We start from the raw sequence: 27,961 nt of genomic DNA, 5'->3' as shown, positions 1-27,961 counted from the left end.
TATAAAATTATAAAAAATTCTTAAATTTTTTATTATACATGATTTATACATATATATGTATAAAACTTTATAAAATATTAAAAATTATATATATATATATACATATAAAAATTATAAAGAATTCTATATATACTGTAAACTTGAAAAACGTTTTGAAAAAATCATAAAAACGTTTTTAAAAATCATATACACGTTTTTAAAAATAAAAATATATTAAAAAAATCAAAAAACGTTTGAAAAATTCAAAAAACGTTTGAAAAAATCATAAAAACGTTTTTATAAATCATATACACGTTTTTAAAAATCAAAAAACGTTTAAAAAAATCAAAAAACGTTTTAAAACTTGAAAAACGTTTTGAATTTTAACCAAAACACCAAAAAAATCCAAAAAAATAAACAACAAACCAAACAACAATCCAAACATATATATCCTAAACTATCCATTCAATCCTAGAATTTACAATCAAACAACCTAAAATTCAGGTTTACAATCAAACAACCTAAAATCTAAAAACCAAAACCCTTAAAACTTGAGATTAGATGAGGAGGGGATGATTCTTACATGATTAGGGGTTTGGAGAAGAGATATGAGGATGAGGAGGTGATTCGCCGGTGAAGGGAGCTCGAGTTTGGCCGGAATCGCCGTCAGAAGGAGAGGAATCGCGGAGAGGTTTGAGAGGGAGGCGGTGATAACGAAGAAGAAGGGTTTTTTATATTTAATGATTCTGACGGACGAAGTTCGTCAGTATTCCGTCAGAATCATTAAATATATACGAAAAGGCGGTTCGCGAAAATTTTCACGCGGTTTGGTTTTTCCGGGGAAATTAGAATACCGACGGATATATTGTCCGTCAGTATTTTTCGACGGAATACTGACGACCCATTCTGACGGAATTCCGACGACTTAGTGTTTAGGGGTTGGTTTCAAGTTTTTAAATGTAAAATCCAAATCTTTGATAAGAAATATAGTATTTGCATAAAGATTTAACAATAAATATATTTTTATAACATGATTTAACACAACAACATTTTTTTGTAGTGTAAGATTATAAATATGATTGTATAAGTATATGAATGTTAAGATGAGATGTTGTGAAAACAATGATATGAATACATAAATATTTAAATGAGTTGTTATATTTGAGCGGTTGCGATCTAATACTATACTAAAGACTTATTATGTGTTATTTTCATACTTTTGGCATATAAATTTGTAGATTTTTATGTTTAAAATTTTGTAGAAACACATGTCCTCGGTAATCCGTCAGAAAATACCGACGACATTCTGACGGACTGGACATGTCCGTCGGAATGTCGTCGGTATTTTCTGACGGATTACCGAGGACATATCGAAAATTCAATGAAACCATATGTCCTCGGTAATCCGTCAGAAAATTCTGACGGAATTCCGACGACTTAGTGTTAAGGGGTTGGTTTCAAGTTTCTAAATGCAAAATCCAAATCTTTGATAAGAAATATAGTATTTGCATAAAGATTTAACAATAAATATATTTTTATAACATGATTTAACACAACAACATTTTTTTGTAGTGTAAGATTATAAATATGATTGTATAAGTATATGAATGTTAAGATGAGATGTTGTGAAAACAATGATATGCATACATAAATATTTAAATGAGTTGTTATATTTGAACGGTTGCGATCTAATACTATACTAAAGACTTATCATGTGTTATTTTCATACTTTTGACATATAAATTTGTAGATTTTCATGTTTGAAATTTTGTAGAAACACATGTCCTTGGTAATCCGTCAGAAAATACCGACGACATTCCGACGGACTGGACTCTGACGGATTACCGAGGACATATCGAAAATTCAATGAAACCATATGTCCTCGGTAATCCGTCAGAAAATACTGACGACATTTCGACGGACATGTCCAGTCCGTCAGAATGTCGTCAGTATTTTCTGACGGAATACCGAGGACATATCAAAACTTTTATGAAATCTTATGTCGTTGGGTATTCCGTCAGAATACACCGACGACCCCAACGGTTATATATGTTGATCGAAATATCGTCTGTATTCCGTCAGTATATTCTGACGGAATACCGACGAACCATGTTTTATCAGAATGTCGTCGTAATGTCGTCGGAATATACCGACAGACCTCTTTTCCTCGGTATTCCGTCAGAATATATTGACGGAATACCGACGACTTCATATTTTTCGTTTTCGTCGGAAATCGGTCTGAAAATCGTCAAAAACATCCGACGACTTTTGTGTCCGTCGGAACCGCCGTCGGAATTCCGGGTGTTTTCTTGTAGTGAAACCATGAATATATATATATATATATTGGATGCATGTTAGTTTTCTTGACGTCTCTAAACCGGTTTTGGGCCGAGAAGTTTGAAGATTTTAAAGGAGAGAAATTATAATGCCGCAAAGGTTGAATAATATGAGAAAGGTTTGGTGAGGCCGACGGTTGACACTCACAGACTCCGCGGCCGTCGTTAAAAGTCAACCCTGCCCTGTTCTTTTCTTATTATATAGATTTTCAGTTTTTAGGTATACTCGTTGAAGTCTTAAGTCTGTCGAGTTGGATTATCCTGAGATTTCGAAATCTGTCTACTTCATTGTAGTACCAAACATGGTTGACTAAGAGGATCGAAACTAGATATTTCTTGTTTTATGTCTTGATTTTATTTCATTTGTATTTTATATACGTTATTACACAACTGATGATGAAGTACACGTAAATCCAAAGTCATTTTATCGGCGTTGATGCGGTATTTTAATAGTCTAATCTCTTGCGTATTTTTTTCGTCAAAAGATTCGAACATACATGTTGCATGTCACTGTATATACTATAGATACTCAGTTGATAAGGAGTTCCACTAGCAAAACCGAATGATGGGGAAGATTTTGAAAGTCCAAGTCAATTGGGCTTCATCATAAGTCAGCGTCGTTGAGAGTCAAGGCCGCTTTAGCAAAGTTGTGGGCCTGCGGCGGTGTCTACCATCGTGAAAACGAACACAAACGAACAAACAAAGTATGATGAAGTCATTTTAAGTTCTGGATGATGTTTTGGAAGTGCACATCGGTCGCCGAATTTTTACAATTTACAAAGACAAACTTATTTACTAATCTAGAAGAGCTATTATATGTCAAGTCATCATCATATGGAAATTTTCCCAATTAACATTCATTTTTAACCTTTTTTATGGTTGGAACACATAATTAAACCGAAGGAAGGAAAATAATTTGAGAGTTGAAACCCTTGGTCATACATTAACGGAATATATATATATATATATATTAAACAAAATATGTAAGGAAAGTTTCGCAGATAAGATGGCATATAATCGCATCATATTAAACAAAACAACTAAGGTAATATATACCTTAGAGGATGCCAAGAGAGTAGTATTTAGAGGAAGAGAATATATTTTCTACGGGTGAGTTTGTGTTGTCATGACCAAAAGGTGTTGTAGCTCAGGGAACTAATTATAGTTGAACGAACGAACTAGAATATGAGAGAAAACATCAGAAACATTTCAAGAAACATATCATCTCTTCATCACAAGTAACCCAAATATCTTACATATATTTTATCATCTCAAAGATCCGATTAAGAAGAGGAAGAAGAATCCCCAAACCGCCAAAATCTGTCATAATCTTGCTCTTCTTGTGGCCTAGAAGAGCCAACAGAAGACGAAGAAGTTGTTCCAGCAGTAGTAGTACTAGTTGTTAAACTAAAGCTTAACATATCATTATTACTCCCATCTTGATAATATCGGTTATAGTATGGTATATTATGCGACTCAATTTGATTGGAGGAGTAATAAGCAGAGTTTGATAGCTGATCATTATTGATAACATTAACCCTCTCCGGGAAATTGAGTTTAGCTTTGTTTCCTTTGAACTTAAAAGCAGCTTCATCATAAGCCAAGGCTGCGGATTCAGCGGTTTCAAATGTCCCGAGCCACACACGTGCAGCCTTTTGTGGATCTCGTATTTCAGCTGCCCATTTGCCCCATGGCCTTTGCCTTACGCCTCTATAATGTCTCCTCCTCATCGAGTTCCCTTAATATCAATCACAAAAATTCAAAACGATAAATATGCATTGTAGTGGTATAACATGCTGTATATATTGGTGATGACTATTTGAACCATATGCTATTAAGGTCATGCTATATGAGAGATCCTCTCGAACAAACTATATTATAAATTGTTAATGAATGAATGCAAGTCTCATATCAGTAGTTAGAAAATAAATTAATAGACTAATATATGATCAATTCATTATCATCAACTGGTTTTTAATTGGAACTCAGGATAAAACTGAATTTAACCAAAATAACATTTGATAATAATAAAATTTAAGTTACAACCGGGACCGTCTATCTAAGTTTGAGATTTTAACCTTTTTTTTTTTGATATGGAAATCTTCACAAAATTTCCAAATTATCTAACATTACATGAGCATGTCTATTATATACCTTGATCTTGATGAATTGGAGCAACTGTTTGACTAGGGTCTTGTGGATTGTACACAGGAGGACTACCGTGAGAGTTGCTTTGTTGGTTTCCGATTACTTGAGTCAAAGCCGAGACCATAACACGCATGTCATGTTGAGATCGGGCCGATAAGACTGGGAACAAGTTCTCATCTTCCTCGGCCTCTTCCTTTTCATCAGGTTCATCGCCTCGAAAGGACATCTTCCCACAGGATCCCGAGAATCCACTTTTGCTAAATTTTATTGAAATATATAATCTTTGGTTTGGTTTAGAAGAGAGAATATGTGATTTAGAGTTTAGGGTTGTGCAGTTTGTCTTTCGACATCTAGAACTAGAAGGCGATGAAGAGAAGAAGTTATAGGTTTGAAGTAAATGGCGAAAGATAAGAGTCAATGCTTTTTGGGGGTATGCAATGTTCTGAGGCTTTTTATATAGGAAGTCTTTCTACGTGTGTGAACATAGACCTTCAAGAATATACGTGAAATTTGTTTTTCGGGTCTTTATTTATGTATTTTTAAGGTATTGTGATTGGTTTATAATTGTATTTTAGAAGTAATTGCACAACCATGTTTGTACGATTAGTACGGATGGATGTTTTAGGGTTTTAAAGTGAAAACATGTATAGCATGAGAATGTTTGTTAAACTTCTCTAATCTTATTGGGGAAGATGCACGTGTATTTAAATATCAGACGAGAGGATATTTATGAAGACTAATATCAAAGATACTACGCGAGTAAACGTGCAAAATAATAAGAAAAAGAAGAGGGGAAAATGCATGCATGTTCACGTTTGGTAATGTTTATCTTCGTAAAAGGGTCGTTAACACACTCATGAACACGAGGGAAAGAAACCATATTCTTTTTGAATCTTTATATATAAAGAAACCTTTTCATCCTTCCTGGGGCGTCCAGCTAGGATTCCACATAGATAATTCGTTTTCTCTTGTGCTGACACGTGTCCGGTGTCCAAAATGCGCCGTTTCATTAACTTGCAGATTGTGTGGGTTTTTAATCATACGTGTTTGTTAGACATATTGGGCTTATTCTGTGATTTCGGCCCAGAGTCCCGTGAGTCTAGCCCTAATCTGATGAAGCGGAGAAATGTTCTCAAGTCTTCTCTCTTCTGCGTTCGACGGAGACAATGACTTTCGAGCTTCTTCGTGATTTCTGTAACAGAGTGCGTTATGGTTTCATCGTGTTAAATCCCATTAAATCAGATGCCCACGCCGTGTTCTTTAATGCGTTGCTTGCGTCGGCAAGACGGTGAGCTTCTGGGTATAAATATGTCACCTTCACTCTCAGCTCCAATATATTAAAAGTCGGAGGAGGAGGAAGAGACGAGAGCACCACTTCCATCTCCGGGATTACCAGAGAGTTTTTTTCCCGTGGCTGGAGACTGTAGTCACCTACGAGGTTCGAGCTCCAGAAGTTTGATGGATCTCTCTTTCGACACGAAATCGGTGTCTCTGGTACCGGCAGCGGCACCGGCTCAGGTGAGAAAGAGCCGGAGAGGACCAAGGTCAAGAAGCTCGCAGTATAGAGGAGTCACCTTCTATAAAAGAACTGGAATGTAGGAATCTCATATTTGGTAATACTCATTTTTTTCTCAACGTCTATTGTTTTCTTTGTGAGATCAAATCAAGAGCTCTTTTTTTATTTTATTTTTAAATGCAGGGATTGTGGGAAACAAGTTTATTTAGGTAAGATTAATAATTTGAAGTAATTGTTGATAGAACGACAGCAAGTGTGTTGATTTCATCTTCAACTCTCTTCTTGATTTCAATTTATAGGTAGATTTGACACTGCTCATGCCGCTGCTAGGTACCTCTACATTATTATTTGGGATTAGGTTTTGTATATGAATCAACTTTGATTTTGAGTTTTTTTATTTATTTATTTTTAATGTATATGTAGAGCTTTTGATCGAGCTGCTATCAAATGTCGAGGCGTTGATGCTGCTATCAACTTTACTATTGGTGATTACGAGGAAGATATGAAGCAGGTTTTTTTGTATGATTGTAGTTTTGGTTTCCTCTTTTCTCCTGAAGCTGAAGCTACCACATAGCATTGCAGTACTTTGTTTCAACAATAATTATTGGTTTATGATAGAACACTTACTCTTGAAGAACGGCCATATTATAATTATTCCTTAACTTTTTCCATTCAGCTAATTGTTCCATACTTCAACATAGCTGATACTACTCTTTTATTATATAACATAAATTGCCTCAGCATGTCATTAACTTTCTTCTCTACCGAACCACTCTATATTCACCAAGAACAGAGTGTTGTGTGTGAGATAGAGCATGTGAATTTTTTTGAGTAATAATACATTTGCGTAAGTTGGGATATTGTTTGTTCTACTCCTCCTTGATGCTCAGGTTGGTTTGATCTTAAATCTCAAAATCATAGTGTTTTAGCAATTCCGGCCACAAGTCTATTAACTTTTTATTCATCGCAGTATCAAACTTTTTATTCCATTCTTTGTGGTTTCTCAGATCTTAAATCTCTTATTCATCTCATAATCTTCACTGAGATCATCTTTTCAAACATTTGTTGATGATGCTTTTTCTACAACTGTTTCAGGCCACTGTCATTGTTCACCGGCTCCCTGCTTTCAGGCAACGACGACTCAGGCTACTCTCATGCCGGCCACTGTCATTGTTCACCGGCTCCCTGCTTTCAGGCAACTTTGAACCCGGCTACCACTTGGTATCTGGTTCTGTCAACGGTTTTGTCTGCTTAGTACGTGTTGTTCCCTGGCTCTGTGTTTGTAGTCCGATAATCGTTTATAATCCCACTACTAGACAAGTGGTGGAACTGCCTAAAGTTACGTCCAACTACATGTACGCACGTCTTGGGTACGATCCAGTCAAAGATCAGTACAAGGTGTTGTGTGTGGTGATGGCCCCGAAAATTAGCCAATCGGAGCATGTTGTTTGCACTGTGAGTTCATCTGAGAAACAAGAGTGGAGAAAGATCGAGAACACAACCGGAGGCAACTATCACTCTGTCTACGGAGAGACATACATTGATGGTGCTATATACTACGGAGTTGGAAAGTCAGGTATAGTTAAGTTCGTTAGATCAGAGAAGACTGAGTCTATTAAAACAACCCAAGAGTCCCATATCGACAACATACCACCATTCCACTCTTATAAATTACAACGGAAAATTGGGCGGTGTAGATTATCATTGCACAGAAAATTCGATGACATTATGGGTTCTTGAGGATGTGGAAAAAACAGGAATGGTCGAGCATGACGTGTGACTTACCTTCTACGTGGGAAGATTTATTTGGTGTTTACGTAAGGTCCAAAGGAGTGAGTCAAACGGGCGAGCTTATGGTGTTCTTTTCGGGGTTAAAGCCATCTAAGCCATTTTATGTTTGCTATTATGATTTTAATAAAAGAGTATAAGAAAAGTAGAGATCCATGGGATCGGTGAGCTAACTGATATGGAGATGTTATATTTTACAGGTTGCACTGAGAATATTAGGTGTGCTGGTTTTTTTTGTAATAACTATTTTTCAACGTTTTATTACTTCCATTCAATTTGATCATGAGTTTATCATCAGCTTTTGTTAAAACCGATTAAATCCTGGATTTTTTTTTGAAGATGTTAGGTTGCTTTTTTCAAATTTTCTAGCTGGGATTCATTACAACTTACTCTAAGCACTCACTGTAAACATGGCTTCACAGGTAAAAGAACATGCTCATCAAACAAGACACTGAAATGATTTTAAAATTGCATAATGACTTATATTTTATAACATATAAATATAAATACAATATATATGCTGCACAAAACAAAATACAAACATATAATCAAACTTACAGAAAAACCAAGGACGTAGCAAATTATAAGAACAATTACAAGTATTGGAAAATGTAAAATTAGTTTAAAAAAATGTAAAATAACTACATAATAAAAAATAAAATTTCTTTATTAGCTATATAAACATATGATTTTTAGTAAAAATAAAAAATTGAATAATAAATATATTTTAAAATAATTTACATAAATAGAGATGGAGCGTAACTTTTTTTTATTGCATCCCGCCCGTAGGGCGGGCCAATCCTAGTATTAATATAAATATATAGAAGAATTCTCGTGTTCTTAGGAATGTTAATGAATGTTGTAAATGTAATTGTTTACAACACAAAAGATGTTTAAGAACCTCTATAATCCAAAAAACGTGTACACATTCAAATCGAATTAAATAAGGTGAAAACCTTTTTGTTTTGGCAGCGCGGAATCTTTAATCTTAAAAATCTGCATTGCTGAAAATCTAACATTCTTACAAGATACAGTATTAGTTTTTATATGGATAAAATTTTATACTCACCTTGTACACAATACTATCTAAAAATGCTTATTTTGTTTGTTATTAAATGTTACTACATAAAAATGCTTTGTTAGTATACATGTGAAAGCAAACAAAGAAAATCGTAAGACAGTCTATGTTTTGCTGCTATGATTCCTTAACATTGACTAAATCTTTAAATCATGCTTTCTTACTTTACAAATCATATTTTACTACGTAAGTAGGAGGATAATTCCGGGCAAAAATCTATTTTAGCTGCTGATGTGAGGGGATTGTGTACACGTTTCTGCTTCCGAATGGAACTTTTTTTTTATCTAAATAATGAGACTGCTTGTCTTTATATTATTCTCTTTAATCTACAAAGTATGATACACTATTTGAAAAACTAATATAAATCTTGACTAACAAAAAAGTCAACAGCTAAGTAAAGTTGACAGGTAAAAAGAGATTTTAATACAATGCGTCATGTGGATATAAACCGTAAGACTCGCAAAGGTTGCTGTCTTTGTGCATTGTATGTGTGTGTAGATGTAGCTGTTAGGTTCAACTACCATTTTCCTAACCGACGGTAAACTATTAAGTTCGTGATCAAATTTTCTCTAATTACAGTTGAATGTCTTTAATTAGTATCCCCCACCCCTAATAACTCTTAGAGTTTTTTTTCATTGTTGTATTCAATATGTTTGTATCGGTTTAGATTTGTGCACACTGATTAATAAATCATTTAATTTACATATTTTCTATGTAAAACATCATTATCCATATATGTATTCATATTTCAATCAATAGAAAAATACACTAGAGAATAAAAGTTAATAAATTCTGCATGAAAATGTTAAAATGACATTTATTTTACAACGGAATTTTTTATTTAGAACGACACTTAATATGAAAAAGAGAAAATATTATATTATTAAACTTTGTAGGCAAAAATTTATAAACAGTAAAAATACAGAAATAAATATAAAAACATTAATATAATAATAAAGATCCAAAATAAATTAACACATCTAATTTGTGTTTGGATAAATAAAGTTTTTAATATAAAAGCTCCATATTTGATTCTGAATTAGTTGAATCTCAATTGAGATAACTTTTGTATAAATTCAAAACCACTATGTTTCAGATTGAATTGATAATGATGGTCACTCGCTTTTTATTTTCTTAGCAGGAGACGACTCTTTATATTTCTCTCTTAATAATAACAGAGCCAAGAAATTATCATTCGAACAGTCAACAATTTAGAATTTCATGATGTCTTTTGAAATAACTATAGTTTGAAGAAAAAACTTTATCACCATCAAATCAAATGAAGAATCAGTAATGATCGAAACCGGTAAGAATCATCACCACCATCTACTTTTAGATCTGTCAATTACATTTTCTAAACGGTTTAACTGAACATAAGTTTTTGTCCTTCCAAATCCATTGAAAGAAATACACAAAAGAACAATCAAAATTTTTGTCAGATTTAAAATAAATTCAAACAATCAAAAGCAAAACAAATCAAAGAAAAAGAAGCAAAACGGATTAAACAGCCGATGTCAAAGCTGTGGAAACCTGCGACAATTAGTCTGAAACTAAAAAATTCTTCTTTTTTCTCTTGACTACTTGAGTTTCTGACAAGTTTTTTTTAAAAATATATTTTGTAGATTAAGAAGAAGAACCTTAAATTTATTATTATTCCTACATAAATACACAATTTAAAAATAATGGTTTTTTTGTTTTCATTCTTTTTCGTTCAATCTTTCAGATAATTATAAAATAAAAATGTTCTTTACTAAATTTGAAAAAGAATTATTATTCCTTGTATTTATATTATTTTGTTTATGTTCATTTTTAGGATGGTTACCCGTTAGATCTTTAGACCATTCATTAGACTTCAACGATAAATTGATAAGTTATTACCTTTTTTTTGTTATTTTGTTTTTTTTTTACTGAAACTTTTTTTTTTTGTTTTTGAAACTTTGTTAATGTATATGACCTTTTAGATAGCTTCCTCATGTATGTAAACTGTAAACGTAAATCATTTGCATTTACAATACTCAAGGCAAAACCAACCCCAGTGTGGTATTACAAGTCGCTTCATTCGAAACTTTTTACATCCAAGATTCAGAGAAAAAAAAATACAAACGTAATTGCACCGTGTAAAGTATATTTTATGTACACTTTCCTTTGGCAAATCATTTACACAAACGATCCATCATATTTACACAGGAACAAGTTTCATATTACGGATTCTCATATACGCCAAAAACTGTGAAGGCAGTTCTGCAAGAAGCGCTTGTACTACCGAGACCTCTCCATCTGCAAAGAAACCAAAACACAACTTATTAACGGTTCCTGTGGGTTAACTTCAAGATTCATAACAAAACTCACATTGCACGTCTCGTAGTGCTACAAACTGAACGATATCACGTGAAGCCACACGCCCGCTCGAGCTCTCTAGCCGTTCACCTCTGTCCGCGTCTAGTATCTAAAAGACCACACCATAACCAAACACACAGTTTACACAAAAGATCTTAACATGTCTTCTTTTTTTTCTTTATAGAAAACATAATAAGATTTTTACCTCCATCTCTTTGAAATCGGCTCCTCCAACTCCAACAATGAGGATTGATAACGGTAAATCCGATGCACTGACTAATGCGTCTTTTGTTTCTTGAAGATCTGTTATTACACCATCCTGAAACACAAGTTTTGGTTATAAACAATGGTTTGATTTTTGTTACGGGATGCTATTTGATGTTATTTTATATATATCATATATATATAAACTCACTGTGATGATTAATAAGACGTAATATCTCCGTGAGCCTTGAGCTAGAGACTGGCTAGCTATCATTGCAGCGGAGTTTATAACCGGACCAAAAAGGGTAGGCCCTGCAAGAGAAACGTTGAAGAGCGCACTTGTGTATGAAGTCATGATTCCTTGAATACCATCCACCTGAAAGAGATAGAAAGAAAGAAAACAATATATAAGATTTGTGAACCCTGAAACATCGAAAGTTCTAATGATATTTTTGATAAGCGAGTTTGAGTTTGTTGTAGTTATACCTCACAGTATGAACTGCTTCCGTTGAGGTTAAAGCAATGTGAAACTGGAGAGTCGATTGGACGAGCTCCGAATCCCCAGGCTGGGAAACGTTTGTCTGAGTCATAGAACTGCAATACTTCTCCAACATCCACTATTGCCTGTTTAAATAAAAGAATTGGTTTTAGTCACAGTGACACTGCTTATTTAAGAAAAATGAAATAACATGATCTAAGTCCTCTCACTCTCTGGTAAGCATTTAAATGTCCTGAAGGATCAATGTAGTGTAAAGAATCAGGGAGGCGTGGATTTCCATTTGAAGCTGCAAAGACAATAGAAAAAGTTTATATTAGTAAGAAACTAACAACAACATTATATATTCAGACAAAAGTTTTTAAGGATAATCTGTAGTGGTGTAAGACCTACCTGTGAAATCGATTGCTACCATAAAGCTTAATTCAAACCCAGATGCCAAGTACTCCAGGAATGTGTGCTGGACAGTCTCTGTAAACTTGTCCACAAAAAGCTGGCTCTTTAATACCTGAAACAAAGAGAAATGTAATCAGATAACTTACATGAACATATTTTGGATACCTTGTACTATTAGTCCATACCTTGTTTTGTCCACCACTGGTAGGCAAAGATAAGTTGATTCCTTGGCCAGACAAATGAAGTTTTTCCAAGTCTGAGAGCGATTTTTGAACTTTTCTGGCCACCCAAAATAAACGAGGACTTAATGTCAGTTAACAGCTATTCTATAGAGTCACTCACTCCAAAAATGAGATACTCTGAGGTCTAAGATCTTTGGATACCCGATGAGACTGTGTTTGCCATTGGAATTAAAGTCTGAGCATTCTATTATCAGTGGGCTGTCCTGCAGGTTTATAGCAACAAAATTTGAGACATCTTTAAGACAGAGAAATAGACTTTATATTACATATTCTTGGGAAGGGGGGGGTGCACAAAAAAATTACATATTCTTGGGAAGAAAAAAAATCAGATATAAGATTTTCTCCTATACCTTACTCCCAACTTGCTGAACACTTAGAAAGAGTGGTTTCCAGATAGGATTAAGATTGTTCTTCAGGACTTCAGTTTTAGACACTGGGATTGGAGTTCCATGCTCCACAATCTTTGACACCACCAAAAATGGATCCTAAAGATGAGCAAACATAAAATGAAATAAACGAGTTACTCCCTTCATTTCAGATTACTTGTCTTTTTCGTTTCAAATAAACGTTGTTTTATGGTTTCAATGCAAAATGTATTAATAAAATTATTCTGTTTATTTTTTTATTTGTTGAAATATGATTAGGTGTATAGTAATGATGTTTTTATTTCCAAAATATTCAAAATAAGTGTTTTTTTTAATCTGTGTGCACGAACAGAGGAAGTATATTTTATGTCTGAACCGTGTTATTTGAAGTAAGAAAAAGGCTTAGGAGGAGGAGAATAAATCAACAACAAACTCTTACACTTTTTGAGAAAAGATCCTTAGATTCCAAACTCGAACATCTGAATACTATCTCTGTTGTAACCTTAGAAGCAAGGGACTCCTCAGCATGGATAATAAGCTTTCCATGGTGATGCTGAGTCTGTGCGGCAAAGCCTTCTTTACGCTTGAGCTCTAATGTAATCGTCTTAGTTGATTTTGTGATTATCTGCGTGGTTTTGAAAAAAAGTAAAAAATTTAAAAGTCCAACACATGCCAATGTTCCGTCTGTAAGACAAGTAAGGACTGTTTGATACCTCAGACAAAGCACATGTTGCCTCACCAAGAAATTGCTGTTGGTCAAGCTTAAGCCTCTGAAAAATAAATAAATCTCAATCAGTAAGCACACTACATATTTCAGTGCTCATTAATTAATGAATGAATGTTTTGAGACACAAGCAATGTGCGTGGTGATGGTGGTACCCCACATTTTAAAGAGATGAGTAGAAGTTACCTCCTCTTTTGAATTTTGATACTGGGTGTCAACATCATACAGACGAAACCTTGTGTAACAAACAAACAAACCAACAGATGGAGTCAAACTACTTTGATCAAGTAAAAGTTTTTTTTTTTGTTTTAAATCTCTCTCAGCCACATATTTTGTTAAGAAGCTTACAAGAATGTCTGAAGAGTCTCGAAATGGTAAGCGAGTGTAAATTTCTTAATCCATTTAGGAGCTAAGGAGTTCAAAACTACTTCGCTGCGGAACACTTCAGAAAGTGTTTCATCTTTTTCCTTTTTATAGACAACCACCATAGGATCACTCTGCAGTTAATAATAAAAAGTAACAAATATATAAATTTTGACGCCATGGCAAAAAAAAACTAAAATAGGCCACAACATATTGTTTTTTCTTCTAGCTGCATCACTGATTAAGACCTTTGGTTAGGATCAATGTTTAAACAAAAACTAGAGGAGGAGTCATTACAACAAACCTTGGAAAGCACGTCACGGTCTCGCAAATTAGAAGCAGAAAACGATAGCTGCAAAAAAAAAGTAAGTCAAAAAGACTTTATCAAAACATAAAAGAAAACTTATACTCTACGGCAAATGATGTAAAGAAGAGGGAACCTCGATCTGAGAGAAGAGTCCGGTGAAACCTCGAGACTTGAGATAGTAATCAACAGCGTCGTTAGTAGTGCCGCTGAGAGCGGAGGAGGAAGCAGTTCCACCAACGCCGGCTATGGCACCAGGGCCGGATGAAACATCGGAGCAACAGTTCCCCATAGAATAAATCCCTCTCTCAAATTCACAGGGATGATGATGATGATGATGCTGATCACAGGGTGGGTCGAACAACACAGACAGACAACAACAGCTGTTTTAAAAAAAAAATTCCACAAAGAAAGGAAGGAAGAAGATGAAGGGCAGTAAATGGGACAGCTCGACTCTTTTATTTTGAAATGACTGGCTCCCTCGTCTTCCCCTTTTTATACTTAAGTTTGCACGAAATATCCAAGAACCTTTCAGCTATTTTCTTAGAAACTCTCTTCCTCAAAAAGAGTCTTTAGTCAATAATAAATTTTATTGGAGTGTTTTATAAATTTCAATCAAACGTAAAGTTAGAGTTATAAGAAAAAAAGACTAGTTAGAGAGCACATTCAACTTTTGTCTAAAGACTAAAGGCACATAACACGTTAATTGGTTTGTAAAAACTAAGACTAATCATGAAGAAGAGCGGTCCACATATACACTTTCTCTATGGATTTTTAAGCGAGTTCTAAAGTTAACCTATATTTGCATAGCCACACATGTTTAGTGTCATACGGTTCATTCCAATTCGGATCTCTTCATACGCCTACCATTAAACCACTCCAATGGTGATTAACTTTAGTTGTTTGTTAGCAATGTTAATTGTAACATCTAAGCTATATCATCGGACTGTGGTCAATAAATAATATTAAGTCGAACAATTGAGTACTACATAATAGACATTTCTCTTCATATAAGTCAATAATTTTAGTTAGTACAATATTTATATTTATTTTTTTCCAACTGGATTTATCATTATTCTATTGAAGAATTTTGCAAAAGCAATAAACATTATTCTCTCACAGAAATTTCCGGCATACATTAATGCTGTTGTTGAGATTTTGTCTGGTGTAACTTTTGTGTAAAAAACATGCAAATTGCCACGAGAGTGACGGTAGGAAATAATGAGGGACTTTCACGCGAGAATAATTGTGTAAAAACATGTAAATTACTCAACTCAATAACTTTTGTGGAATTTTTTTATAGATGAAATTTCAAAATTATCGATGTATCATGCAAAAGGTTACTTACATCTCAACCAGCCTAAAAAAAAAAAAAAAAAACCAGACTATGATGAACACTATAAAGAATGTAAAGAATCTATAGGTTATTTTTCCCCCCAATGCTGTATTAAACAATTTACAAAAGCTGGTTGGATATATATATATTTACAAAAGCCAACGATTTGATACATTTTTTTAAAAAGCAAAAGAACATGTGATTTGCAATGCATAGTGGGAGACTTATAGGGCCCATAATGAGAAACTCAAAACCAATGTAAATAGTCTTTTGTTTACCAATAGAGCAAAATTTACTATATAATAGAATTATTTTATTTTTGTGGGAATTATAGATTAAAGATGGTAGTGTTAAAAAAAAAAGGGTTAGAGATGGTCTTAACCATTAAAATGAAGTGTTTGTTGAAGATGCTCTTGGTGAATAATCATTTTCTCGGTCCCATGATTTGCGGTTGGGATAACGATTTTGCCTTGCTGGCAAATCCCAAGTATCAAAACATACAAAAAAACTAAAGGAAATGTTTTATGAGAAAGCTTGTGATAAAAGAAAGAGTTATGATATGTTATTAATTAATTTTATATCCAATCAGAGTTGCACGTGTGAATATAGAGATTTGAACAAGTTGTGAGTGGTTTGAGGAATTTCGACATGCTTAGCGCAGATACCAAAACCTTACTTACAGCAAAACGAGCATGGAGACACTGCCTCTTATGTCTTTGTTGAGTAGCACCAGTTCGCGCTCCAAGCTTCTCCACCAACGTACAAGTTTCCCCAGATCCTGCAAAAGAGCTTGGTTTTAGAATCAACATACATCATCAAACTGTTTCTCAACTGAGTTTGCTTTAAAAGTGTTAGATGTTTGATTATAGCCTGTGGCTGCATCCACTGTCTGATGGTAATCCCATCTCCGGTTTGCAGCCATGCCAACAGCTTGAGCATCTGGTTCTGTTTTGAATCCAACTATTTGGGCATGTGGTTGCAGAGCGTAACAAGTTGCTTCGGAATTAGGTCCCAGAGCATATCCTGCTGAGCTGATGATGATGAAACAGATGCGCGCGGGGAACAAACTGATAGGCCGGGCCATAAGAGAACCACGGTTGAAACAAATGGGTCAGAGTCTAATGGGCCTTTATAGATTAATATCAGCCCATTTATGATTTCTCTAAAACAAACAGCAAAAGACAAAATCATAAAATTAGTTAAGAACAAAACCAAAGAGATTGACTCAGCAAAGACCGAGACCAAAGTTGGTGTTCGATCTCTATCTCTCCTTGTGAATTTCGAATTTCAGGTTCGTTGTGATTAGGGCTTTTTAGGATTGATTGTCTCTACTTAGCTAGTTAGGCTTCTGCTCCTGTTGTTACCTTGATTCCTTGTTTCTGGGTTTCTTCTAGCTTCTCTCAACATATGTATCTAATGATCTGTGCCCTAGCTTTTGTATTGAATCAAAGCTTCCTCCATAACACTCTGCAATCATTGACTCAGTCTTTTAAGCTAAAAAAAATTATTATTATTATTCTTTAAGCTTTTCCCCCCTTGCAGATATGTCTTCAAGGGAGAGGCATTATAGCCGAGGCATGTCAACTAGTGGTTCATCATCATCATCATCCAGGCACCACGAGACCATCTCTTCTTCAGCTTCTGACCACCGTGTTTCCCACTCCGACGTTCTCGAAAACAAGATTGCAGCTCGAGCTGCTGAGATCTACCGGCTCTCTAGCGACAACCGCAAACTAGCTGCTAGCTACGTGGCTCTCAAGGAAGACCTAGCCCTGGCCGACCGCGAAGTCCAGGGACTCAGAGCTCACATCATCAAGACGGAGACAGACGGCGAGATTCAGATCCGAGGGGCGCTCGAGAAGATAGCTAAACTTGAGGGTATTGTCAACAACAGGGATAACATAAGGAGGGAGCTGCAGCTAGCTCACATTGAGGCTCATACATTAGCAAGAGAACGTGAGGAGCTAGCTTCACAGGTGAAGGTGGCTGTGAAGGAGTTGAAGAAGGTTTGCCTCGAATCTGAGGGTTTAGAAGCGTCGAGCCAAGAGCTTGAGCGGTTGAAAGAGGAGCACCAGAGATTAAGGTAATAGAAAACTTCTTTTTTTTTTACATGTCAATGATTGATTCATCATCAGTTTGGTTTGGTTTACTTATTTTTGGTTCAATGGAAACAGGGAAGAGTTTGATGCAGAGAAGAGTGGTAATGTAGAGAAACTTGAGCAATTAAAAGAGATGGAGAGTAACATTATTGGAGCAGTCAAAGCTATTGAGAAGCTGCGAAGTGAGATCGCAACCGCAAGGAGTAGAGCTTGAGACTCAAAGAGAGTCTTTCTATTTAGGGAGAGATACAAAGAACCAAAAAACTGTGTTCCTAATTTTCGTAATATATAACATTGAGTTTAATCTATCTGCATAGCTTATGAAAAGAACCAGTGGGTCAATCTCAAACGTGAGTTTTAAGCAGGTGATGTAAGACAAAAACAGTTGGTTCTGTCTTACTTGTGCTGAATTGTGAATTTAGATAGATGCCAGAACTTTGTTGATACCATAGGTTGTTGGTAACTGGAAGAATGTGGTCAGATTCTGTGGCGAAAGGAAGTTCTGGCCAGAGATTCTGTTTTATGAAGCTGTTCAGACTGTGATGGCCTAACACATATCAATATGAGAGAAACCTAGCGTTAAACTGCCTCTCACTCTCACAGCACCGAACCTTATAACAGAGCTACTCTACTTCTCGTACCAGAATTGTAGACAGTAGAGAGATTACTTCTCCACAGTTTTTGACCGCTCAATGTCTAAATAGTTGTTAATTGTGTTTCAATGCGTCTGTCTCCAGAGGCGACCATACAATCATGTAAAAGAACAAAAAATTAAGAAAATTCATAATATATCCAAAAGGAAGCATTCTTTAAAATCTCCAAAAAGTTACAACATGAAATGGCCACAAATAGCCAGCAAAGACGTTGAATGTAATCCAAGGCTTGTTACATACTACATTGATAGCAAGAAGACAAAAATCCTTGAATATAACCCCAAACAAGACGAGACCAAAAAAAACAAAAAAAGGTAATGAGAAACTCTGGAAGATTTCTCTGGGGATTTTGATAATACAACAAAACTGGTGAAGCAACCTGTGAAGGTTTCTCTCCAAAAAAAAAATCTTCACTGCAAAAAGAGTTTTGTCAGGGTAAATTTAACACCCCCACCCCGATTTACAGAACTCTAGGGTGTGTCGATGATATGATTATAATATAAAAAAAAATCTTATCTTTAGATCTTCATTTTTCCTCAACTTTCTTTACCTCTGCTTGGTTGGTTAGTTCTCCTTCAAGAAAGGATCGGTTCCATTAGGAGGTTCTTCTCGGTTTTCTGAAACGGAAGGGATGCTAAAGCTGTTGTGGTTATCAATGCTACTGCTTCGTGGCTTTCCTGGTCTCGATCGTATGTTGGTACCCATTGGAAATGGTTCCTGCAAATGATAACAACAAATATGAAACAAATCGATCTATCACTGAGTAACTGAGAATCACCACATTTTTGAAATTATGAGATCACTAAAAACACATTCTAATACGTGCAAGCAAGGGAGAGCCAAATGAGCCACATATAAGACTAAGAGATGAGATAACAAGATGATGTTATCTGATGTGTTAATAACATTTACCTGATCACCAGCATTTGGACCATCAGTGTGGAAAAGAATAGGCCGGCAACGTTTGTCTTCGTTCATTAAGCTTGAGTTCTGGAAATGGGCAATAAGAGCTACTTTCCCTTGGATTCTAGCATATGTAAGAGTTGCCACCTTCTCGCTGTTAAACTTTTCCCACTTTTTTCCATTAAACGCCTGCAAGTTTTTTTAAAACTTGTAACCAATAATGATCTTCCAAAAAAAGGGCTAAAAGATATATAAAAAGCAGCAGCAGAAGGCTGTACCTTATAAAATGGTACAATCTTTTCAGGTTCGACAAGGTTGATGAAAGCATATCCCACATTGCATTTGTTCTGAAACGAGAAGGTAAAATCAGGTGAGAATTAAAAAAATGATATTGCAAATACCAAAATCCCAGCTTCTGCCTAAAGATTTTATGATATAAAAAGGTAGGAAGGGCGCCTGCTTGCCTTAAAGTCAATTGGCAAATAAAGGAAATCATATGTTCCTTTACAATGCTCGTCAATGGCAGATAGAAGCATCTTAGAAGTATACCTAAACCGTAGTAACAGCAGCAAAAAAAGAAAAAAAAATCAATATTGAAACTTAATACATCAAACAAAGGAATAAAGGAGAGACATTGAGTTCACTTACTTATTAGGAATGTTTTTAAGCATCAGTGTTGTCCTACCATCATCCCCACGTAATATACGTTCAACATCAAGCTCATACAGTTTCTTGTCAGCATGACTAGAGCTAGACTCGCTTCGGCGGTGAGAGAGGTTCCTGTATCGTTCACTTGGCGAGTCAAATGAACCCGGCATTGAAACCATCGGGTTCCTTCCGGGGAAGAGATGAGACAACTGTTGGGGAGATCGCAGCACAGCATTTTGGGCATTTACATCCATGCGATTCCGCGCAATATGGGAAAAGGACTTATGAGAACCAATTTCCATCGGATGTGAGGGTGACGAGCCAGGAAACCCCATGCTACCATGAGAACCTATGTGGATGCCAGGCGGTTCTAGAGATTCAGCTACATAGGCTTGTCTTCTATCCCAGAAAGGCGAGTTTAATACCGGCGCGGATCCAATGTGGTGGTGCACAGGAGAAGATGCCATATTCACCATAACAGGAGGTGCTCTAGAGAATACAGTAACAGGTGGGCGCTGACTAGGAATGCTACTGATGTGAGATGGAGAGTTCGGCCACATCATGCCAGCTGACGGATTCTGCTGCTGAGTGTTAGAATTGCTCCATAAGTTAAGGTTAGGGCGGCGGGAGCTTTGATTCATGGGAGATCCTATGCCTACAGTCAATATAACACAACTAAAGTGAGTAAACAGTGTATCATGTATGACAGTTGAAGGAAAACAGTATCGTCACCATCTCCCGAATCAAATATTTTAAAGCATTCAGTAATTCTGAGATCCTGTTGACATACACAGCGATTGTTCAGCCACTTTACAATTCAACCCAGCACAACACCGCCTGATCTGTCTAGATGACTGAAACTATTAACATAATACTAATAATATTTTCCCCCAGGACGACAAGTTTTACACCGAGAATGCTAAGAAAAAACAGTTGTCGCTGTAGCATTTCAAAGTCCACTAGAACTGTAACGACCATCTCAATATCTAACTTAACATTGTGCTCCGATTGTGTACTACGCCATAGCATTTTCTTAAACTCACAACTTTGAACTACATATCATCAAACTATTATTCGACAAATTTATCAAGATAGTAGCAATATAGAAATAAAGAGCTTACCTCCTCCACTAAAACCATCCACTCCATGTATCATAAAGCCTTCATTTGCTTTCGAGCCATCACTGACCATTTCAGAAAATGTTGTCGAGGACTTATATGGAGTACCATTTGCGAATTTGTCGAGGTACTCTGAAAAAGTATGAGGATGAAGATTTGGCATGCTTTGGATCCCCATATTTGAATTATCAAAAGGCTGGCCATGTTCCTGAATTCCGACAGGTTTGCTGGCTGAGATGACGTTTGCCGAAGGTGGAAATCCAATAGGAATGCTGAGACTCCTATGACGTTCAATGAAGGAGTTCACAGGTGATCCAACCGAACTTTGACTAACCCGCATAGATCCACCATCAATGGAGGTTGAGGCTATTAATCCTGGGAAATGTCTCCCTGTTACGGCAGTGAATTGAGTCTCAAGATAACAAATCATTCAATAAAAAAAAAGAATTACAGATAATGAATGCAAAAGCATACCCATGTGCCTAGCTGATGTATTAGTAAAAGACATTTTAGGTAGACATCCTTCAGCATCATGTGCAGCACGCTGTGACATGTATCTGAAATTAAGAAAAAAAAAAAGGGGTGAATCCCACACACCAACCCAACTAACATCCTTGTAAAGGCTTAATAACAAATCACATGTTTATCATTATGATTTAGGATTTGCATTAGTTCACAACCGACAAAGGAACATCAACCACGGAAAAGAAAAAGAAAAAACAACCAGTCACCCACCTTGTACCCTCTGGACAGGTTGGCGCAAGTTTAAGCTGCTTCCCAGCAACCTCGAGTCCATTTAGGCCACCAAGAGCAGCCTCTGCTGCCCGGATGTCAAAGAACTCTATGTATATTTGTGGGTTATCATGCATGGTTCTGCGAATCTGCAAACCACAGAAACAGCGTTAGAATCTACCCCGAAAAGTAAATAAAAGGAGAACCCCAATATCAACCTCTTTGATTTCTCCATATGATTTAAACATTCGATTGAGCTCTTCATTTGATATAGACGAATCAAGATTATTAATCAACAAGGCTCCTTTACTGACGTCTTTTCCTGAAGGAACTTCCTGATACCAAGAAAATTGTAAGATAGATACAAATCAATATAAGTCACAAGTATAGTCCACATACCAAAGACGATATCTTTCATAAGAAAAGTGAATCACACCTTAGGGTTAGAATAGCGAATGTCAAGTTTCGTTCCTCTTAACAGCTTATTGTGGAGTGCTCTAGCCGCATTCTGAGCAGCCCTTATGTCATAGTATGATACCATGATAAAGCCACGATTCTTGCAAGCTGTATGAAAAGCCTGAATGTCTCCAAATTGCTGAACAAGTAAATGCATTCTCATTACCAAGTAATCAGTTCCAGAATATCAGCATACCATGTATTTACTAAATAAAGAATCTGTGGGAACAAAAAACGCTGCTGAAATAAGGTACCTCAAAAAGGACCTTCAGCTCATAGTCTTCGACGTTGCTACTAATGTTTCCGGCCAAAATTGTTCTGCATGGAATTTCCGCTCGGTGATGTTCGCCAACAGAGTTATTGTTGCCTCTCTCGCCGTTTCTGTGGCCCACAGAAGAAAAAACATCTCCATCTAGCTCCATGCCACCAACACTGCTGAAAAGATCAAAATCATCTAGATCATCTCCACTGGCACGAGATTTACGCCCAACGTCACCCATCACTTCCGCAAAGAGATCATCTTCATCTGGCAGAAGATTTCCAATAGTTTGAGCCTCAATTTCTTCTAGAGATTCAGAAGGTTCTTCCTCAAGGTGGGTAAAAACTGTGTTCGCAGACATAGGAGATAGCACATCACTGCTCTGTAGTCGTACTGCAAAAACCAGCAATTTAAAGACGCACTCGAGTAGTTAAAGTACAGTAAGTTAGAGTAGACAAGTAACAAACTTTCACGATCATAGTATGATGTGCTAAATTAACAAACGGCATTACTTCACCGTAGAGGAATGCAGGTATACGTACGTAGCTGATAACACAAGTTCAACATAATAAGTAAAAAAAAACTCATAAAGGTGAGGTAGAAGCTTACGTTTTCTGTTAAATGAATCAGACAGGGAGCTGGAAAATAAACTGCTTTCCCACTGGCTGCCATTCGTGGGGTTTCTTGCGTTAATGTTAACAGAGGGGTGCACCCCAGACAAGCTAGATTGAGGCTTTAGCTGGTAACTTTCAGGTGTCCGGGAACTCTTTGGCAGATTTGAAAATCTATCACGAACCCCTTGGTTTTCAGGCATCAGGTCTGTTTTCAGAAACCCAAATTGCCTCTGCCGAACAAAAGAAAAAAATATAGTTGAGAAGAAAAGAAAACAGTTTTAAATATCTAAGGCTGCACGGTTAAAAACACTGAACGTAATAATAGCTACCTCTGAAGTAAGACGAGTATCTTCACGAAAATGGGAAGGTGTTGATACACCTCCCTGTTCCATTGAATCAGATGGCATCGTGTAGATACAAAGTTTTGACAAACAAAATCAGAATCTTTTGTAGCTTTTTAGTTTTTTTGTTTTTCAACGGACCATATCACTTCCCCTGGAAAAAAAATGAACAAACAGTGTTAGATTCACATAAATGATATCAAGTAAAATCACTCAAAGGACCAACAAAAAGAAAACAACCCAAGAATTCAATTACAAGGAAGCAAAATCAAACCCCAAAATCCAAGGATGAAACAAAATCAGTAACTTAACGCACTCTGAAAAGAAGTTCAAATACGAAAAGATAATCTTAAAATCTCTCCTTTAGAAACCACCTGGAAGACACAGATTAGGTATTTCAAGAGACTATACAATTTCGCCTAATTCATGATCCCTTTGTTCCAGCTCATTATATGCAAACAGGGAACCAACTCCTTACCTAATTCACAAACTTCGGCACGGAAATATATTAAGCTTAATTTAACAAAATTAAACCTAAATTACTCACCAGCAAAAGAAAAAAAATACAAAGAGCTTCTTACCTAATTGCAAACAAACACAATTACGCTAACAGATTTTCAGTAAACAGTTTAATACTAATAAATAAGAATAAAAACTTGTAGAGGAAAATGGATCTCGTGAAAACTCTTTTACCTTTCGAAAATATAAAAGGATGCACGAAGAGAACACACAGCAACAGCGAAGAAAGAGAGAGGGAGGAGTAGAATAATTCGCCTTCTCCTTTTATCTTCCTCCTTTCCTTTTTGTTTCCTTCTATCCAATCACATCCATCGCAGAATATTTAATACACAAAAATATCAAATAGAATAACCAAAAAAAAAAGTGAATCGGTGTGTTTCTAATTTTTTTTTCTTTTTTTCGAATTTCCTCTCCTCTCACGACGCGTTGTTCCCAACGAATAATCTGTGCGACCGGCGGTAACTATAATAGTTCCGGCGAGACTCTTCCCGCCGACGTGCGGTTCCGGTAGTCTCTCCTAGAGAGAGAGAAATGGAGAGGAGAGAAAGAGTTTTTTGTTTTTGTTTTTGTTTTTTTCGGTTAGTTGGTTTAGAATTTTTTAAGAAAAAGGATGAGAGGAAAAAAACAAAATAGAGTTGAGGAGAGGACTCTGCTGTGTTTGTATGTACCGTGGATCTAGTGGTATGGTACGAGATTAAATCTGGACCGTAGGATTACGATTAACACTGAAATTTTTTAAATGAAATTGTGGAGTCCCACACGAGAGTCTCGACGGCAGTCGATGAAAGGAGCCGCCTATTGAACATGTGGATTGTGGACTATTTGATCTTTTTTTCTTCTCAAGGTGTGATTTGTTTTTAATCTACAAACTATTTATTAAAAATTAGAGAATGTTCAAATGAAGTTTGGAATTTACACTTTACTATTAAATGAACGAAAACACTATTAAAAATTGTTTAGTTTATATGTAAGCTCTGTAAATTAGTAATTTTACAAGTATCATTTTAATTCTTTGATCTAATCTATTAATTTAGTGATTATCTACTATTTGAAGTTCTCATTTAAATTTTGAATTCTTTCATAGTTGTTGCTAGAATATATCATGCTTCCTATACAATGCAACCTACCAATTTAAATTAAACCAAATCTTAACCAACATAGATTAGTTAAACCTAACCAGTAACACTTTTATAATATTTTTGGTTAATCTCTTAATATAATCAGATCATATAAAACTGAACCACTTTTAAATCAACGAGTTCCATATCATTCCAGACGTAAGAGAAAAAATATCCGACTCATTTACAACGTAAATATACAAAGACCGTGTATGCTTATGCTCATTGATCTTCCAAAAACCAAATAATTGTGGTATAAACCAACATAGGCTCATGTTCGTATCACTAACTTTACTTCCATATATTTACTCTTCACCTACATCATATCACAACATACACAGTTCTGCAAGAAAATGATTTTTTTTTGTTCAAACAACCAAATAATGGTGGCATATGGTCAGTAGATTTTTTAAATATGTTTTTTATATTACATTTTACGAGACTAAGTTTTTTTTTTCTGAAAAAAGGCATAACTATGTGTATAAGTTAAAAGGTAAAAAGTGTGATAAAGCAAATTATTATATTAAAAATGAAAGAAGATTAAATACAAACTAATAACAAGTACAACACAAATTATAACACTATTAAATTCTATATAGATTTAATAAAATATTATATATATAATGTTACACAAAATATATATAATATTATATACACATACTATATATACTATATATTATTAATTGAAATTTGACAAATCAATTTACGCCCTTTAGGACGGATCCTAATCTAGTTTAGTCTTAAATCATAGTGGATGTTGCTCTCAAAAGAAGCAATTTTAAAAAAAAAATTGATAAGTATGTTTATATAGTTACATTATTTCTTGAAAAAATAAATACAAAATAAAGTCTGAAAGTATCTATACTAATATTTACGAAATTATTTTTCACATTAAAAATTAGAGTAGTTAATATCGTTGATATTCTTAATAAAAATATAAATTATCTAATAAAATAAAAATGAATTTAATTTATTTAATTATACAAGTTATTAGATATATTTTAGTAAATATTTAAATGTTTGTTAGATAATTGTTTATAAATTTAATATAGATAAAGTAGCCAACAAATATTTTAAAAATAAAAATATTCTTATATATTACGTTGTTATCTGAAAATAGTATTTTAATAAAAAATAATAAAGATTGCTAGATCATTTTTTATAAATTGGATATATATATATATATAAAGTAGCCAAAAATATATTTTAAAAATGAAAAGATAATTTTCGTATATTATGTTGTTATTCAAAAATAATATTTTGATTAAGATTGAAAATTAAAAATAAAGATGCATAAACACTAACTAAATAAATTCAAATTCTGCAGTTTTTAATAATGAAAATATTTATAAGGTGATTATGCTTGAATGTGCGGACAAAAACTTAATAGTTTTTTATGTTACTAAATAAGCTACCCAACAAGAACGTTGTAATTATGGCTTCGATTGGTGACTGTGTAAATAATGAAATAAATGAAAAGAAAGTTGAACAAGTTTTCATTTACTGAATTGAATTGAAAAAAAAAATTGAATAAACAGAAAATATTTAATTATTGTTTTCCACTTGTTCCTCATCAAGATTAGAGGATCAAATATTTGTTAAAGAATTTCTATGTATATGAGGAAAAAGGATGAATATAGTGGGTCCCATGTGTTAACGATTTGACAAAATATTCAACCTAATTGGTAACAATTTGAAGAAACAACTAATTCATCACTTTTTTTTTTCCTAAAATTGTGTCACCCGTTGAAGCCTATTTGAAGATAATGTTTGGATTTTTTGATTTTACAATGAAGTGCACAACAACAAAAACTAATAATAAATATCCTCGATCGTGAATTTTGATTGGTTTGATGGCCAATCCTTCCACGTTATCAAATGTAGCATGTGCTAGTTCGAGCAACCAATTAGAGAAAACAAAAAAAAAGTGGTATGGGGAAAAAGGTCATCCACTATTGTCATTTGCCTTATGATTTCAATTGTGAAGTAACAATAAATAGAGAAAAAAAAAACAGAATAGTCATGTAGCAAGTCGACCGTGAAAACATTGAAATGTGGCCTAAGATGAGTGTCGTGTACGATATCTCTCGTCCGTCAAATTACTAGTTAAACAAAAGTTTATATTTATGTGTTATGTCGTGTATAAATGCATTGCTTAAAGATTCATGAAGTGTTTTGTATTGGGATCTCCGTCGAACATTTTTATCTTTTGATTTCGTAGAATACAAAATTTATATATTATTCTGAAAATGTCAAATAAGTATTTCCCCTCCCACTTAATTGCAGATGTCTCAGTATTTATAAGGTATTAGTAGTGGTCCACTATCTTATACTATAACGAGTAGATGACTCACATAAATGCAGTACATGACTTGAACCGGGCGAAGCTGAGGTGACCAGTGGATAGAACTGAGAGTGGCGTGAGAGAGAGGGTCACTGTCCCGTATTTTAAATGCTGCTAGGCGCTGCGTAAAGGATTAGAAAAGCATTTATATCGAAGATGCTCTTCTTTATATATCCACGTGTCATTATCTCATTAATTTACACATCAAAAGCAGAACCAGCAAATCCTAGCTCAGGCTGTAGTCATCTACCCCACTCACCATCTCAAATCTATGTGCTCCTTTTTCATATGAGCCGTTGGATTCATCGATCCACTTGAAGTTAACCGTATCTAACCGGCGTTGAATTACAACCAAGACCAGACCGTCTTCCAGCTTTTAGATCAACAAGCGAGATTTGATTAGAATTAGCATTTAATAAATCTCTTTTGTTATAGACTTTGTAGTGTCACGGTGGTCTCACATGCCTACGTTCTTGGAAGTTTGGAATAACTTAGCTACGGTCACCAGTATTAAATATTGTTTTCTTTTTTCTAAACAGTATTAA

The 27,961-nt window shown here is 35.0% G+C and overlaps 4 protein-coding genes and 1 pseudogene across 8 annotated transcripts; 2 read left to right on the top strand and 3 right to left on the bottom strand.

The window, feature by feature from the left end:
• Positions 1 to 3,480: 3,480 nt before the first annotated feature.
• LOC108860229 (ethylene-responsive transcription factor ERF114-like) lies at positions 3,481 to 4,887 on the bottom strand. Its single transcript, XM_018634130.2, has 2 exons — positions 4,470 to 4,887; positions 3,481 to 4,053 (listed from the first exon to the last, which is right to left on the bottom strand). Exons 1-2 carry the CDS (start codon positions 4,687 to 4,689, stop codon positions 3,599 to 3,601), a joined length of 675 nt encoding a protein of 224 aa, XP_018489632.1. The 5' UTR covers positions 4,690 to 4,887; the 3' UTR covers positions 3,481 to 3,598.
• Positions 4,888 to 5,561: 674 nt separating this feature from the next.
• LOC108861962 (F-box protein At1g30790-like) lies at positions 5,562 to 8,061 on the top strand (annotated as a pseudogene).
• Positions 8,062 to 10,831: 2,770 nt separating this feature from the next.
• LOC108860505 (protein BONZAI 1) lies at positions 10,832 to 14,781 on the bottom strand. Its single transcript, XM_018634373.2, has 16 exons — positions 14,413 to 14,781; positions 14,277 to 14,324; positions 13,958 to 14,106; positions 13,796 to 13,844; positions 13,599 to 13,655; positions 13,325 to 13,510; positions 12,871 to 13,005; positions 12,662 to 12,723; positions 12,464 to 12,557; positions 12,276 to 12,390; positions 12,095 to 12,171; positions 11,873 to 12,010; positions 11,598 to 11,762; positions 11,388 to 11,501; positions 11,195 to 11,291; positions 10,832 to 11,122 (listed from the first exon to the last, which is right to left on the bottom strand). The coding sequence occupies exons 1-16, from the start codon at positions 14,566 to 14,568 to the stop codon at positions 11,025 to 11,027; spliced, it is 1,740 nt and encodes a 579-aa protein (XP_018489875.2). The 5' UTR covers positions 14,569 to 14,781; the 3' UTR covers positions 10,832 to 11,024.
• Positions 14,782 to 16,769: 1,988 nt separating this feature from the next.
• LOC108857649 (protein FLX-like 4) lies at positions 16,770 to 18,019 on the top strand. Its single transcript, XM_018631655.2, has 3 exons — positions 16,770 to 16,903; positions 17,155 to 17,695; positions 17,787 to 18,019. Exons 2-3 carry the CDS (start codon positions 17,157 to 17,159, stop codon positions 17,923 to 17,925), a joined length of 678 nt encoding a protein of 225 aa, XP_018487157.1. The 5' UTR covers positions 16,770 to 16,903; positions 17,155 to 17,156; the 3' UTR covers positions 17,926 to 18,019.
• A 481-nt stretch (positions 18,020 to 18,500) lies between these two features.
• Positions 18,501 to 24,552, bottom strand: LOC108862548 (protein MEI2-like 1). 5 transcript variants are annotated; one of them, XM_056986641.1, is made up of 14 exons: positions 24,129 to 24,552; positions 23,424 to 23,589; positions 23,090 to 23,324; positions 22,476 to 22,873; positions 22,202 to 22,360; positions 21,984 to 22,100; positions 21,769 to 21,914; positions 21,508 to 21,590; positions 21,037 to 21,408; positions 19,916 to 20,570; positions 19,732 to 19,816; positions 19,546 to 19,614; positions 19,277 to 19,456; positions 18,501 to 19,081 (listed from the first exon to the last, which is right to left on the bottom strand). In XM_056986641.1, exons 2-14 carry the CDS (start codon positions 23,499 to 23,501, stop codon positions 18,929 to 18,931), a joined length of 2,730 nt encoding a protein of 909 aa, XP_056842621.1. In that variant the 5' UTR covers positions 23,502 to 23,589; positions 24,129 to 24,552; the 3' UTR covers positions 18,501 to 18,928. The 5 variants fall into 5 exon arrangements, with proteins under 5 accessions (XP_056842621.1, XP_018492210.1, XP_018492212.1 ...); XM_018636708.2 differs by having other exon boundaries at positions 21,037 to 21,423; positions 24,129 to 24,551; XM_018636710.2 differs by lacking the exon at positions 24,129 to 24,552 and adding an exon at positions 23,810 to 23,925 and having other exon boundaries at positions 21,037 to 21,423.
• Positions 24,553 to 27,961: the final 3,409 nt, after the last annotated feature.

Source organism: Raphanus sativus, chromosome 5 (assembly GCF_000801105.2).
Source record: "Raphanus sativus cultivar WK10039 chromosome 5, ASM80110v3, whole genome shotgun sequence".
In the NCBI taxonomy this organism is placed as follows: domain Eukaryota; kingdom Viridiplantae; phylum Streptophyta; class Magnoliopsida; order Brassicales; family Brassicaceae; genus Raphanus; species Raphanus sativus.
This window is presented reverse-complemented; position numbering and strand designations above follow the sequence as displayed.